General features: G+C 42.9%; 1 protein-coding gene across 2 annotated transcripts in view; it reads left to right on the plus strand.

Moving 5' to 3' along the window:
• Positions 1-12306, plus strand: part of AR (androgen receptor) — a 215305-nt gene that overhangs the window by 75860 nt on the left and 127139 nt on the right. For both annotated transcript variants that reach the window (XR_009156682.1, XM_058196667.1), the window contains exon 2: positions 3762-3913. Coding sequence is in view for 1 of the 2 variants with exons in the window: in XM_058196667.1 (XP_058052650.1) it covers positions 3762-3913 (152 nt within the window). In the remaining variant the exon portion in view is untranslated. The remainder of the gene's footprint in view (positions 1-3761; positions 3914-12306) is intronic.

The raw sequence follows: 12306 nt of genomic DNA on the forward strand, positions 1-12306 counted from the left end.
TGTTTTATATGCTCTGATTAGTAGTGTGGTGTTTTTGGAAAAGAAGCTACGCAAAATTAGGTTTACAACTCTTAGAGCTTTTTTTGCTATGTAGTTGCAGTGGGCTTTGGCACTTAGATCATTTGACATGAAAACTCCAAGGTCTTTGACGGGATGGGGGTCGTCTGTAAGGTAATGTCCATCTAGTATGTATTTAGTTTTTGGGTTCTTTTTCCTATATGTAAGACTGAGCATTTGCTGGTTGAAATTTGGAGCTGCCAATTTTTAGACCAAGCGGATAGATGATCAAGGTCGTTTTGAATGATAGAAGTATTGTCTGTGGTGTTAAATAGTTTGACATCATCAGCAAAGAGAACACAATTACTTGAGATGTGGTCACAGAGATCATTAATGTATAGTATAAAGAGTGTTGGTCCAAGGACGCTGCCTTGAGGAACGCCACTCTTGACAGGAACAGGATTCGATAAAGCATTGCCAATTTTGACCACTTGTTGTCTGTTAGACAGAAAAGCAGATATCCATTTGTGGAGGGGTCCTGAGATGCCATAGGATGTTAGTTTTAGGAGAAGTTTATCGTGTACTACTGAGTCAAAAGCTTTGCAGAAGTCTATGTAGATTGCATCTATTGATTTGCCTTGATCGAGATTTGAAGTCCATATGTTTTTGCAGTGGAGAAGTTGTAAGTTACATGATAATTTTTTCCTGAAACCAAATTGTTTGTTGGAGAGTAGGTTGTTAATTTCTAAGTGTGAGGTAATGGATTGGTTGATGATAGATTCCATGACTTTGCAGGTGATGCAGCAAAGGGAGATCGGTCTGTAGTTTTCGACTAAGCTGGGGTCTCCTTTTTTGAAGATAGGGATGACTGTGGCTAGTGTCCAAATTTGGGAAGAGAATTGGTAGTGAAAGCTTTATCAAAGATAATACTTAGAGGTTATGCTATATTAATGGAAAGGTTTTTTAAGAAGTATGTACATAGTCCATCGGGTCCAATAGAAAGCGATGGTTTTAAGTTGTAAAGAGCTTTTCCAACATTGTCTTCTGTGAAATCTATATGAGTTAAATCATCATTGTCATTGCTGGTTCGTTTGCGAATGTCGGATATGTGTTATCGGAGTTAACAAAAACTGAGCCAAAGAAAATGTTGAAGAGATTTGCTTTGACTGTTTCGTCATTGCATTCTTTGTTGTTAGAATCTTTTAGTGGTGGGATGGATCTTGAGTCTTTAAGTTTATTGTTGACAAAATTATAAAAGGCACGATTGGAATTTGTACGCAGAAGGTTCTCTTCTTGCTTGGTGTGGTAATTTGTGCATTCAGTTTTTATTTGGTTGCATATGTTTCTGTAGCGGTTTTTGAAATTTGTACCATAGCCTTTTTTGTTTCTTTTCCAGAGGGATTTTTTTTTTTATTGAAGTTTTTTTATTGATATGGGTAGTTTGTTTTTCTTGGTCATGGTAGTCATTTGTGGTACATATAGTTTAATGACTCTATTGATTTCAAGTAGGAAGACTCTATAGTGGTCTTCAGCGGTTATGAAGGTTGCAAACAGATTTGCCAGTCCAGAAATGAAAGATCGTTGTTTATAAGGTCGTAATTGGCTTTTTTGAAGTTGTAGTTGGGAGTACTGTTGTTATGATGATTTAAGTATGGACGTATATTGAGACGAAAATCTATCATGCAGAACTTGATTGGAACTCATTGCTTTAGGGTCCTTGTTAGTTCTGAATGAGGTTAGAATGCTTTTCTGGCCTGCCGCAGAGAAGATTAGAAACAGCTTCCAGGGAAGTGTCTATGTTTAGAAGTCTATCCTAGTCTGTGTGCCCAGTCTCTCTGGAGTACCCACTGTCTGACCTGGTTGTCTACTGCTGCATTCTCTCTCCATTATGCTTTAGGAAGCATAATGTGCTGGGATTATTTGCCAGCTGCAACTAAGGCATGGAAGTGCTTCAGTTTGCCACTCTTCATTAATTGTAATCAGTCCAGCAAACAGCCTTCATCTTGACATCTTCAGTTTTATCTTTTTTTTTTTTACTTTGCAAAATGAAGGAGTTGTTGGTTATAGTGAGCAGCTTGCTGCTGCCATCTCCGCTCAAGGTTGCCAGATTTTGAACCTTTTGACTCTGTGTGTTTGGCAACTGTTTTCTGGACAATGTAGAAGAACAGATATTATATGAATGTCAAAGTTATCCTTGAAAAGGGACAGTTATCCCTTTTTAAGTAATATTGTAGGAATAAGTGTAAATGTAAATACTCTGTATGTGATTGTTAATGTTGTTCTCTACTTGCACTTACATTTTTGTTTGAGTAAATGTCTTGCAGGCTCTTTAAAGACTAAGAAAAATCTTTGGAGACTTGGTGACACTTTTTTTACCAGACTGGTGTGTTCATATGTGTATAAATTTGGACATTGTGAAATAACAATTGCTGTATTGATCTAAGGTTCACATCCCTGTTCAGCTGTAAAACTGACAGAGGGCCCTGTTTGATGGAGCAGTAGAATGAACAGATTCTATCTAGAATGAGGGGTCTCAAAGACCCCCGTCCCAAGCCCTTCTGGGTGTCTTGAAGGCCATTTGGAAACAAGCTGGTAATCAGTGCCTCTCCTGTAAGAACAATGTCAGGTGCCCATAATGGGCCTGACTATCCCTGAATAGGCAGCTGGTTCTGCACCAGCGGAAGTTTCTGAGTGATCTTCAAGTGCCACCCCATGCAGAGCAAATCAAAGAGGTTGGATCTGCTTGTGATTGCAGCCCTAAGCAGCTTCAAAGCTAACCTCCCTCCTACCTTAATCACATGAACAGGGAAGATGCCCAAACAAGGAAAGGAGCCAATCTCCTGCCCATTTCTACACAACCTCCCCATTAAATCTACATCTGCATAGAACAGAACTGAAGAAACACTTCAGTCCCTTTGACAGTGGTTACAAATGCATTTGTATTTCACCCTCTCTCCTGGGTTATCATTTCTTTAATATAATTTTTATCGAAGACATTTTAACAACATTAAAAACTATATAAATATTAGAAAAGAAAATAAGAATAGTGAATAATTATGAAAGAAAAAAAGAACAGAAAGGTGGACACCCTTCTTTCTTGACAGCCACTATTCTGTTGAAAATCTGTATTTATTACATCAAAGAACTAACATTTGGCTGTACTAAAAAAAATAGTAAAATTGTATTTGTGACCTATGGCAATATTGGCACTTCTCCCGATAGGCAGAAACTCCACATCTAAAGAGGAAGGGAACCTTGAAGGAGGCAAATTGAAGCTTTATGTCCAGAAGGAAGAAGGAACAAGTTTTGCTCTTCTGTCATAGGGAACTTAGAGCTGCTGCCGCTCAAAAGATGTTTGCAGGAAATGGGAGAGATTCTCTAAATCCTTTTTCTAAATAATCACAAGAAACTGGGCAGGACTTACAAGAAGCCCTGGGCCACCACGAGGTGGAGAACCTGCCCAGATTCAATTTCTGATTGTATTCTTGGGAGTCCCTTAGAGCAGGGGTCGCCAACCTTGGCAACTTTAAGCCTGTCGGATTTCAACTCCCAGAATTCCCCAGCCAGTAAAGCTGGCTGGGAAATTCTGGGAGTTGAAGTCCGACAGGCTTAAAGTTGCCAAGGTTGGAGACCTCTGCCTTAGAGAACGTTGATCGGCAGCCGGGATTCCTTGTCACTTTCAAGCATAGGGATTCCTGGTAGAGGCTGGCTTCTCCTAAACCACCTGCTAATGTCTCTTTTTCTGATTTTCTCTTTCTCCAAAGGCTGGAATCTGGAAGGGACCATGTTCTGCCTATTGACTATTATTTCCCACCACAGAAGACATGCCTGATATGTGGGGACGAAGCGTCAGGATGCCACTACGGAGCACTGACCTGTGGAAGCTGCAAAGTCTTTTTCAAAAGGGCAGCTGAAGGTAATGAATTCTTCATGCATTTGTCCATTGGAGAATGAGACTGCTGGCTGGGTGGCTGGTATTACTGTAAAGGTCACTTCAGACACCGTTGTTACTAAAATACTTCAGAACGTGGCTTGCTTGTGTGAAGGGCCCATCATCGGAGATGGGCCACCATGGATAACAGTCCTCTGCCTAATTGAGACCGGCCTATCTTGGATTACAGTCAGCCCCAACAGAGCGTTCGTTCTCTTGGGTTTTTTCTGCCAGGGCAGAAGGCTCTTGGGAAAGGGGCGAAAGGAGCAGCCTTTCCTCAGTCGGACTTCCACTTCCCTCTTGCTTTTCCCAGCCTTTTGTTATTGTGCTGCTGGTAACGGGCACCTAGGAGAAAAGAGGAGAAATAGATGAATTGGGTTGGGGGAAGGACTGGAACGGTGCTTTCATTATATTTCCCCCCCCCAAAAAAAAACCCCCAGGATGATAAATTTAGCTAGTAAATCATAAATTCACTGTGCTTGCCCCACAGGTGATTTTACCCCGTTGGCAGCTCTTCTTAATTCTGTGATTGCTGTAGTTTTTATTCCTCATTAAGCTGAATGGAGAGAGAGCATCTTGAGCTTTCAAGTGAAAAGGAAGAGAAAGGGCCCAGCAGTTCTATGCTGATATATTTGGTGATATAAGTACTGCTGTAAATCAAAGTAACACAGCTGCAATTTTCAGAGGGCATCTAACCGGCACCAGTCATAATTTTTCTTTTAACGTGAACATCCACTAAAGCTCCAGCTTCTGGCAATAATCAGTCATCTACTGGTTTTTATGATACCATTTAGCAAAGAAGCACTTCTTAGCCAACCAGCCAATGCATTCGTGATTGGAAGTCTGCTGTGTTCCCTTTGATATATTTCCCTTTCAATCATTAGGGAGGTTTCTGTGCTCCAATTCGGGCACAACCTTTGTAATTGTGCCTCAGACACTCGCTGGAACCATTCAGATGGATTTGCTAAAAGCTCTTTGAGATGCTGTACTTTTGGACACATCACAGATTGTGATCATAACATGTCCGTGGTCTCTCATGTTAAACATCTGGGAGGACTATATTAGATTTGCCTCCTTGGCTCTATCAGGGAAGTTTATTGATTTATTTACTTAGCCGGCTTTTCCCTACTGAAGGGAGTGGGGGGCTGAGGCCAGAGAAGGACCCTTCTGGGAGATCGGGGGAATGGCCTTCGCAGAGAGTAGCACGGTCCCAGAGTAAAACGTGCACCACCTCAAAGTGGCTAAAGACGGAGGAGAGTCCGGCTGGCAGTGCTTTTTTGTTCATCTGGGTTGAAGATTAAAAGTAATGATTTTTTTAAATTTATTTACATTTATATCCCACCCTTCTCCGAAGACTCAGGGCGGCTTACAGTGTGTAAGGCAATAGTCTCATTCTATTCGTATATTTACAAAGTCAACTTATTGCCCCCCCAACAATCTGGGTCCTCATTTTACCTACCTTATAAAGGATGGAAGGCTGAGTCAACCTTGGGCCGGGCTTGAACCTGCAATAATTGCAGGCAGCTGTGTTTTAATAACAGGCTTCTTACAGCCTGAGCCATATCAAGAAAACCCCAAACACGAGCCCTGAATGGAACACGAGAGTTTCTTCTTCTCTATCTCACCGGCTGCAAACAAGACCTCTCCCAGTGGGTCTTCCTTCCTTTTCTTTTTTGCTCCTCTGCCTCCTTTTGTTTAACCAGAGATCTCTCTGCTGGGATCTTGTCTTTTACCAGTTCTCCTAAAAGCCTTTTATTCTGCATTAGCAGAATAAACATCTTCCATATTTTGGAAATAGAGGGAATGGGCAGGGGTAGGCTTCAAAAATTTTAGCCCGGTTGCTGGGTGGGTGTGGCCATAGTGGGCAAGGCCTAGTCAACCTCATGCACCATGGTGTGGGGGGGGCATTTTTGCCCTCCCTGGGCTCCAGAGGCTTTTCTCAAGCCTCCAGGAGGGCAAAAACAGCCTCCCCAGGCTCTGGAGACTCTCCGGAGGCTGGAAATGGGCCCATTTCCAGCCTTCCCAAACTTCCGGTAGGCCCGTTTTTCGCCCTCCCTGAGCGTCCACGTGCGCCTTGTACTTAACCTGCATCCAAAATGGGCCATGTGGGGACTCCAGGGTGGGGAGGTGTGGGTAAGGCCAGCCAGGAGTGGGATTTGGGGGTTCTCCGAACTGCAAGAATCTTAGCTAGAGTTCTCCTGAACCCCTGCAAACCCCCAGCAGCCCGCCCCTGGGAATGGGGGAATAGATGGTTTAATTTTGAAAATGTTTTCTTCTTACGATGTCTTTGAAAGGGAAACCAGACTGGATTTATAAACCATTTCCAAACGCCTTTCTCTTCAACTCCTATGTAATTAACAAATATTTGTACTGTTCAGTCTCTGTGCCCTTGCTTTGCGAAACTCCTGTTTAGTTCTTTCAGCACTTTGGATGTCATTCTCCCCCTCTGCCAAAAAGGGCAGAAGAACAGGTATTCATAAATGGTTTGGAAATGTCACATGGATTTCAGAAGAGAATTAAGAGTGAGCAGTGAGGGAAGACTGGTTGATTGGCAGATGGAAGAAAGAGCTTAGAACATCATCAGAGTTGGAAGGGAGCATGGAGCTCTTTTAGTCCAATCCCCTGCTCAAGCAGGAGACCCTATGCCATTTCAGACAAATGGCTATCCAATCTCTTCTTAAAAGCTTCCAGTGATGGAATGCCCACAACCTCTGGAGGCAAGTCGGTCCACTGGTTGACTGCTCTCAGTGTCAGGAAATGTCTCCTTAGTTCTGGGTTGCTTTTTTTTTTTTAATTTGCATTTATATCCCGCCCTTCTCCGAAGATTCAGGGCGGCTTACACTGTGTTAAGCAATAGTCTTCATCCATTTGTATATTATATACAAAGTCAACTTTTATTGCCCCCAACAATCTGGGTCCTCATTTTACCTACTTTATAAAGGATGGAAGGCTGAGTCAACCTTGGGCCTGGTGGGACTTGAACTTGCAGTAATTGCAAGCAGCTGTGTTAATAACAGACAGATTTAGTCTCCTTGGTTAGTTTTCATTCATTGTTTTTTGTCTTGCGTTCTGCTGCTTTGGAAAATAAGGACCTCCCTCTTCCTTGTGGCAGCCTCTCAAATATTAGAACACTATTACCAAGCCACCCCAGTCCCTCTTTTTACTAGATTAGACATACCCAATTCCCACAAACATTCTTCATGTTTTAGCCACCCCACCACCCCCCAATCATCTTTGTTGCTCTTCTCTTCACTCTTTCTAGAATCCCAACATCTTTTTCATATTGTAGAGATCAAAACTGGATGCAGTATTAGAAGTGTGGTCATTGCAAAGTGGTACCAATACTTCACGTGATCTTGATTCTATCCCTCTGAAATTGCAACCTGGGATTGCATTGGCTTTTTGGGTGGCTGCCATACAGACTTAAGTAATTGTCCACCAGGACTTTAAGATCCTTCTCATAGTTACTGCTGTTGAGCCAGGTTTCACCTAATCTGTACCTGTACATTTGGTTCCTCTTGCCTAAGAATAAAACTTTACTTTACATTGAATTTCATTTTGTTAGATAGGGCCCAATGTTCAAGTCTGTCAAGATGCATCTGGATCTTCAGCCTGCCTTCTGGGGTGTTCCTGCCAGTTTAGTGTCATCTGCAGATTCGATAAGTTCCCCTTCTATCCCCTCATCTCAGTCATTTATGAAGATATTGAAAAGTACTGGGCCTAAAACAGAACCTTGGGGTCCCCCACTGCTTCATATGTGTGTATGTATCACGACTACAGACATAGAAGAAGACTTGAAAGAAATGCTTCATCCTCAAATGACCACAGCAGCAGCTCCCTGAAAGATCCAGAAGAACAACAGGCTGCTTATATCGTCTGTACTCATATAAGATCTGAAGTGTCTCTTCCACATGTTTCCAAGCTTCGCACATGGCTAGACATATAGTTCTTCACATGCCTGACCGGAACTTTATACGAGTCTGTCACTTATTGATCAGGTGTGAATAGGCACATTAAGTGCCCTTCAATGTTAAATTTAAAGGCAAAATACTTTCTCTCCAACCGTTGGCTTTACTGAAATTGATTTGGATGGCAGTGAGAGCATTTCCAGGGTGGTGATACAACCAGCTGCATTCCATTTTTCAAATGGCAGGAAAGACACGTGCCTGGACTGAATGCTGGCTTCTAGCTGTGCCTCCACCTCCACCTCTCCTTGCCTCAAAGGCATGGAGTTGCACATGGTGGTTGTCAAAGCATTTGCTGAGGCTAATTTGGGCCTTTCATAGGATTCAAGAGGAAACTTGGCAGTTTTCCTGGGGATCCGGTGGGTAGTTTGACTGAGGCTTTAGTTACCACCTGGAATAGGTGGGTCTCAAGAGCCTTGGATTGGGGTCTCCCTGCTTGCCAGGCCTTGGGGCTCCAGGAAATGGAACAAGGAAAGGGCCACCTAGGGTGCTGGTGGAGAAAGGTGATGAGAAAGAGACCTTGACTGAATACCAGTAGGAGCCCACATAAGGGATTATATCAAGGCACTTTTCTTATGCTACAGGGGTCAGGAATACATGGTATTTATAGACAAGCCTCAATGTGCCCACTTCCTGAACTTCATTAGATGAGAAGCAGCATGCCTTCTCTGTGCTGCTGCCTGCCGTCTGGAATCGCGCCTTCCAGATGTTTGAGTGGCCTCAGTACTGTCATCCTTTCAACTGAACCCCTGGCTCTTTTCCCTGGGCAGTGAGTTAGGGACGCATGTGCCTTTCATGAGTTGGGTATCCAAGCCCTTCTTTTTCTTGTGTTTTTTTGTCTAGTGAATGTGGCAGTGCAAGTTCTGCACTGCCACAGTCAGTAGAGAGAGACGGCATGCTTGCAGTTTCTCTCTCCCTCCTTCCCTTGAAAGAATTGTCACCCCCAGTCAGGAATCACCAGGCAGCAGAATAGTGATTGGAAGCTGGAAGACCTTTCAGACCTGCTATTTTTGGCACGCAACTGAATACAGACCTGTCTATATTTAGTTGCCGGAGAGATAACTTTAATCTTTCTGAATGTCTCCTTGGGTTGTTGTCCATTCTGTTTTTTAAGACTTCAGAAGTAATTCTTTAGTCATGAGGAAAAACTCTTCTCCATATTGTAACTGGCAGAAAAAGCTGTGTGGATTTTCATTTAGAAGCAAAGCAGTAAAAAGTTGTTGTATTGGACAAAAGAGAACATAAATAACAGGCTGAGGCGGTTCAGAGGAGCTTATCTTGGGATAAGAGCTGTGAGTTGCAAATCTTTTTTTCCACACTTCTGGTGTGCCTTATACAGCCGTGGAGTTGACATCCTCCCCCTCCCCCGTAGGGGTCCCTGAAATAGTGCAGAAAAAGACAGGTGTCTTAAAAGAGAAAGAGAAGAAAATCTTGTACCTGGCAGAATCAGGTCAGGGTCCTCCTGCTTCCATAAGAGAGAAGGCATGCTGCTAGCAAGCCCATTGATTGCAGTCTGCAGCTCTAACTCTTAGGGAAGCCAACTCCCCACCTATCCAAGGAAGAGACGGAGCTTAGGATCTGCTTGGTATACAAATACTCCCAAGTGGGATCTTTGCCGTCTCTAGGTTGGCTTGGAAAGAGCCCAGCCCCACATCCTGCAAGCCAATAGAGAGAACTGGATTTGGACGGACCAAAGTCTGAGTTGGTAGGCAAATGTTTCCTATAAATCTGTTCTGGGATCCTTTTCCTGATGGATCATGTCAGGTGGTCAAAGTCAGGAAACAGATTTTGCCAATAAGTGCAGCTGAGTGCCTACAGGTTATAGGATGGAAGGCTTTTTTCATACCAGGAGGTATATATGCTCTACCTGGGGGAGCCCTTGAAGAACATCCAGATGCTTCAGCTGGTGCAGAATGGGGGGGGCAGTTACAATGCATGGTATGCCCCTCCTCCACGAGCTGCATCATTTGCCAGTCTGCCTCTGGGATAATTTTGCCAGTTCAAGGAGCTAATTTTGATCTTGAAAGCCCTTCGTGACATGGGACCGGGTTATTTGAGAGACTGCCTGTTCTGGATTTCATCTGCTTGTTCCATCAGATCGGGCAAGAGAGATACGCTGCGGGGCCCACCTCTCAGGACCCACCTCTCTGGGAACGCTCTCTTGGCGGGCCTTCTCTGCCGCAGCTCCTGCCTTCTGGAACATCTCCCCCACCCAAAAAATGAGGTCACCTTCCTCCCTCCCTCCCTCCTTATTTTCTGGGAGTCCCTCAAGACCTGGCTATGTCTCAGGGGACTGGTGAGATCTTGAGGTGACTCCATTGCTGGCAAATCTCTTGGAGTGATTTCTTCATGAAAATGACTATGTTTGACGTGGTTTGTATATATTATATATACCGGTATATGCCATCTGGAGTCACTTCTTGTGATGTGTACATATTCAGTCACTTACAAATGGCCGTGTATTTTTCTGCATGTCTTTATCTCCTGATCATTTCTTGACCGTGGGTCATTGTCCTTATCTTCTTTGGCACAGACTGCAAGCATTGTAAAACAAACCAAGATAACGAGCAGCCTTCAAACAGCCTCCTCTAACACTCTTGTCACAATGCTTAGGCTGAGGCAGACCCGCAAAGGGAGAACTGCGCTGGTTTCCCTTAAACGGTGCCCACATGGGCTGTGTGGCATGGATTCCAATTGGTCCCCCATTTGCAGAGCCTGGGCGGTGACCCCGTCTTCCGAGACAAAAGTACTGAGCCCTTATTTGAAGGGTGGAGAAGCACCCAGGTTCATTTTCTGGCATTCCCATTTAATGCCAGAGCTTTAAATCTTTAAATCTGGCTGGTCATAGTTAACAAAACGTTTAGGAGTAGAAGTTTCTTGCAAAGGCACCATTGGGATCCTGACAGTTATGCTGAAAAGGCACCAGCCTCTTCCCAGATTCCTGCTCCCAGAGTCATTTGGCAGGGTGGTTGATCCAGGGAAGCTGAAAAACAGGTTCAGCCGGGCTGAATAGCAGCTACCAAATGATCAGGTGCAACATTACTACCAGGACGATGATGATGATGACCACTACTACTACTACTGCTACTGCTGCTACCGCTACTGCTGCTGCTACTGTAAAGGGAATAATACAAATCATGGCTTCATTCATTCCATTCCTGTGGAATATGTTCAGCTTAGTCACAATGTGTGCACCTTTGTACTAGAGCAATGGCCCCAAGTTTTCATTGACGGCAAATACTTTGTCTTGCTGTGTCAGTGGCTTGGAGTAAAAGCCCTGCAGTTGTGGAGGGGGAAATGGCATTGGATAGTGGGTTTATTGCTACCTTGGATATAGTAGCAGTGCAGTGTATGAAGGATTTATGTATGTATACCTGCATGCAAGTGCCAAATTTTTAGGGCAGGCTGAGATTTGATCAAAAATTAGTGTTTTCTCTGCTGCGATGATAACCAAATTTGTTGGTTACCTAGAGAACAGTTTGTTTTTTTTATTCAAAAAGTTTTACAAAAAAAATTTTCCCCCCCCTTTCCCCCCAACCCCTCTCCCTTCACAAACCCCCTCCCCCCTCCCCCCCTGGCTTCCCGGAACAAACACAAGGTATAGTTAAAAATAAAACAAACATATGCTAAAAAATTTTTCCCCCAAAACTATTATACCAATTCTCCTCTCTAGCTCTGACTTCCTCCTTACATAACCAAAATCCTTCAAAAAATTAACAATAAACAGTAATAAAATATATAGATCAGTAGAACAAATTAATCCTAAAATATTTAAAACCAGCTAAAGCATAAAAATCCAATCCAGTTCAGAGAATATCTCCCTTATAGCTTCTATAACCATATAATTTTCCCCCCAAGTCTTTCTTACATAAGATCTTTCGAGAATATTCTATTTAAAATTCAATACAACAGATTATAAAATTCAATACAGGGAAATTACAATATCTATTCAACTTTAGTCCTTCCTCGTCAAAATCCAGTATAAATCCAAATATCTAGTCTTTTATGATGGTTATAAAACATATAATCAACCCATTTCTTCCAAATCTTCCTTACGTATTGTCTTTCAGAAACGCTAAAATCTTTTCTGTTAATATTTCCAAAAAATTCTTTCAAAATGATACTTTTGTCTCTTGCCATTTTTGATGCATTAGTCTCTGTCTTTCCTTCATTACTCCTTTTGAAAAGTCAGTCACAATATTTCCTAATAGTTCCTTATGTCCAAGAATCCACGAGTTACTGCCGTATATTCCTCAATCCAAAAGAGAACTCTTGGAAAGCATTAACCCTGTGAATTTTTCCATTTCGGGAGACAGCCTCCTGTAGCACAAATTCAGGCTTTTCATCCAAACTTTTTAAAAAAGGCTTCTTTACATCCATTCCATATTCCAAGTCCTGATTACTTTGGTTCAT

The sequence above is a fragment of the Ahaetulla prasina genome, chromosome 11 (genome assembly GCF_028640845.1).
Source record: "Ahaetulla prasina isolate Xishuangbanna chromosome 11, ASM2864084v1, whole genome shotgun sequence".
Classification (NCBI taxonomy): domain Eukaryota; kingdom Metazoa; phylum Chordata; class Lepidosauria; order Squamata; family Colubridae; genus Ahaetulla; species Ahaetulla prasina.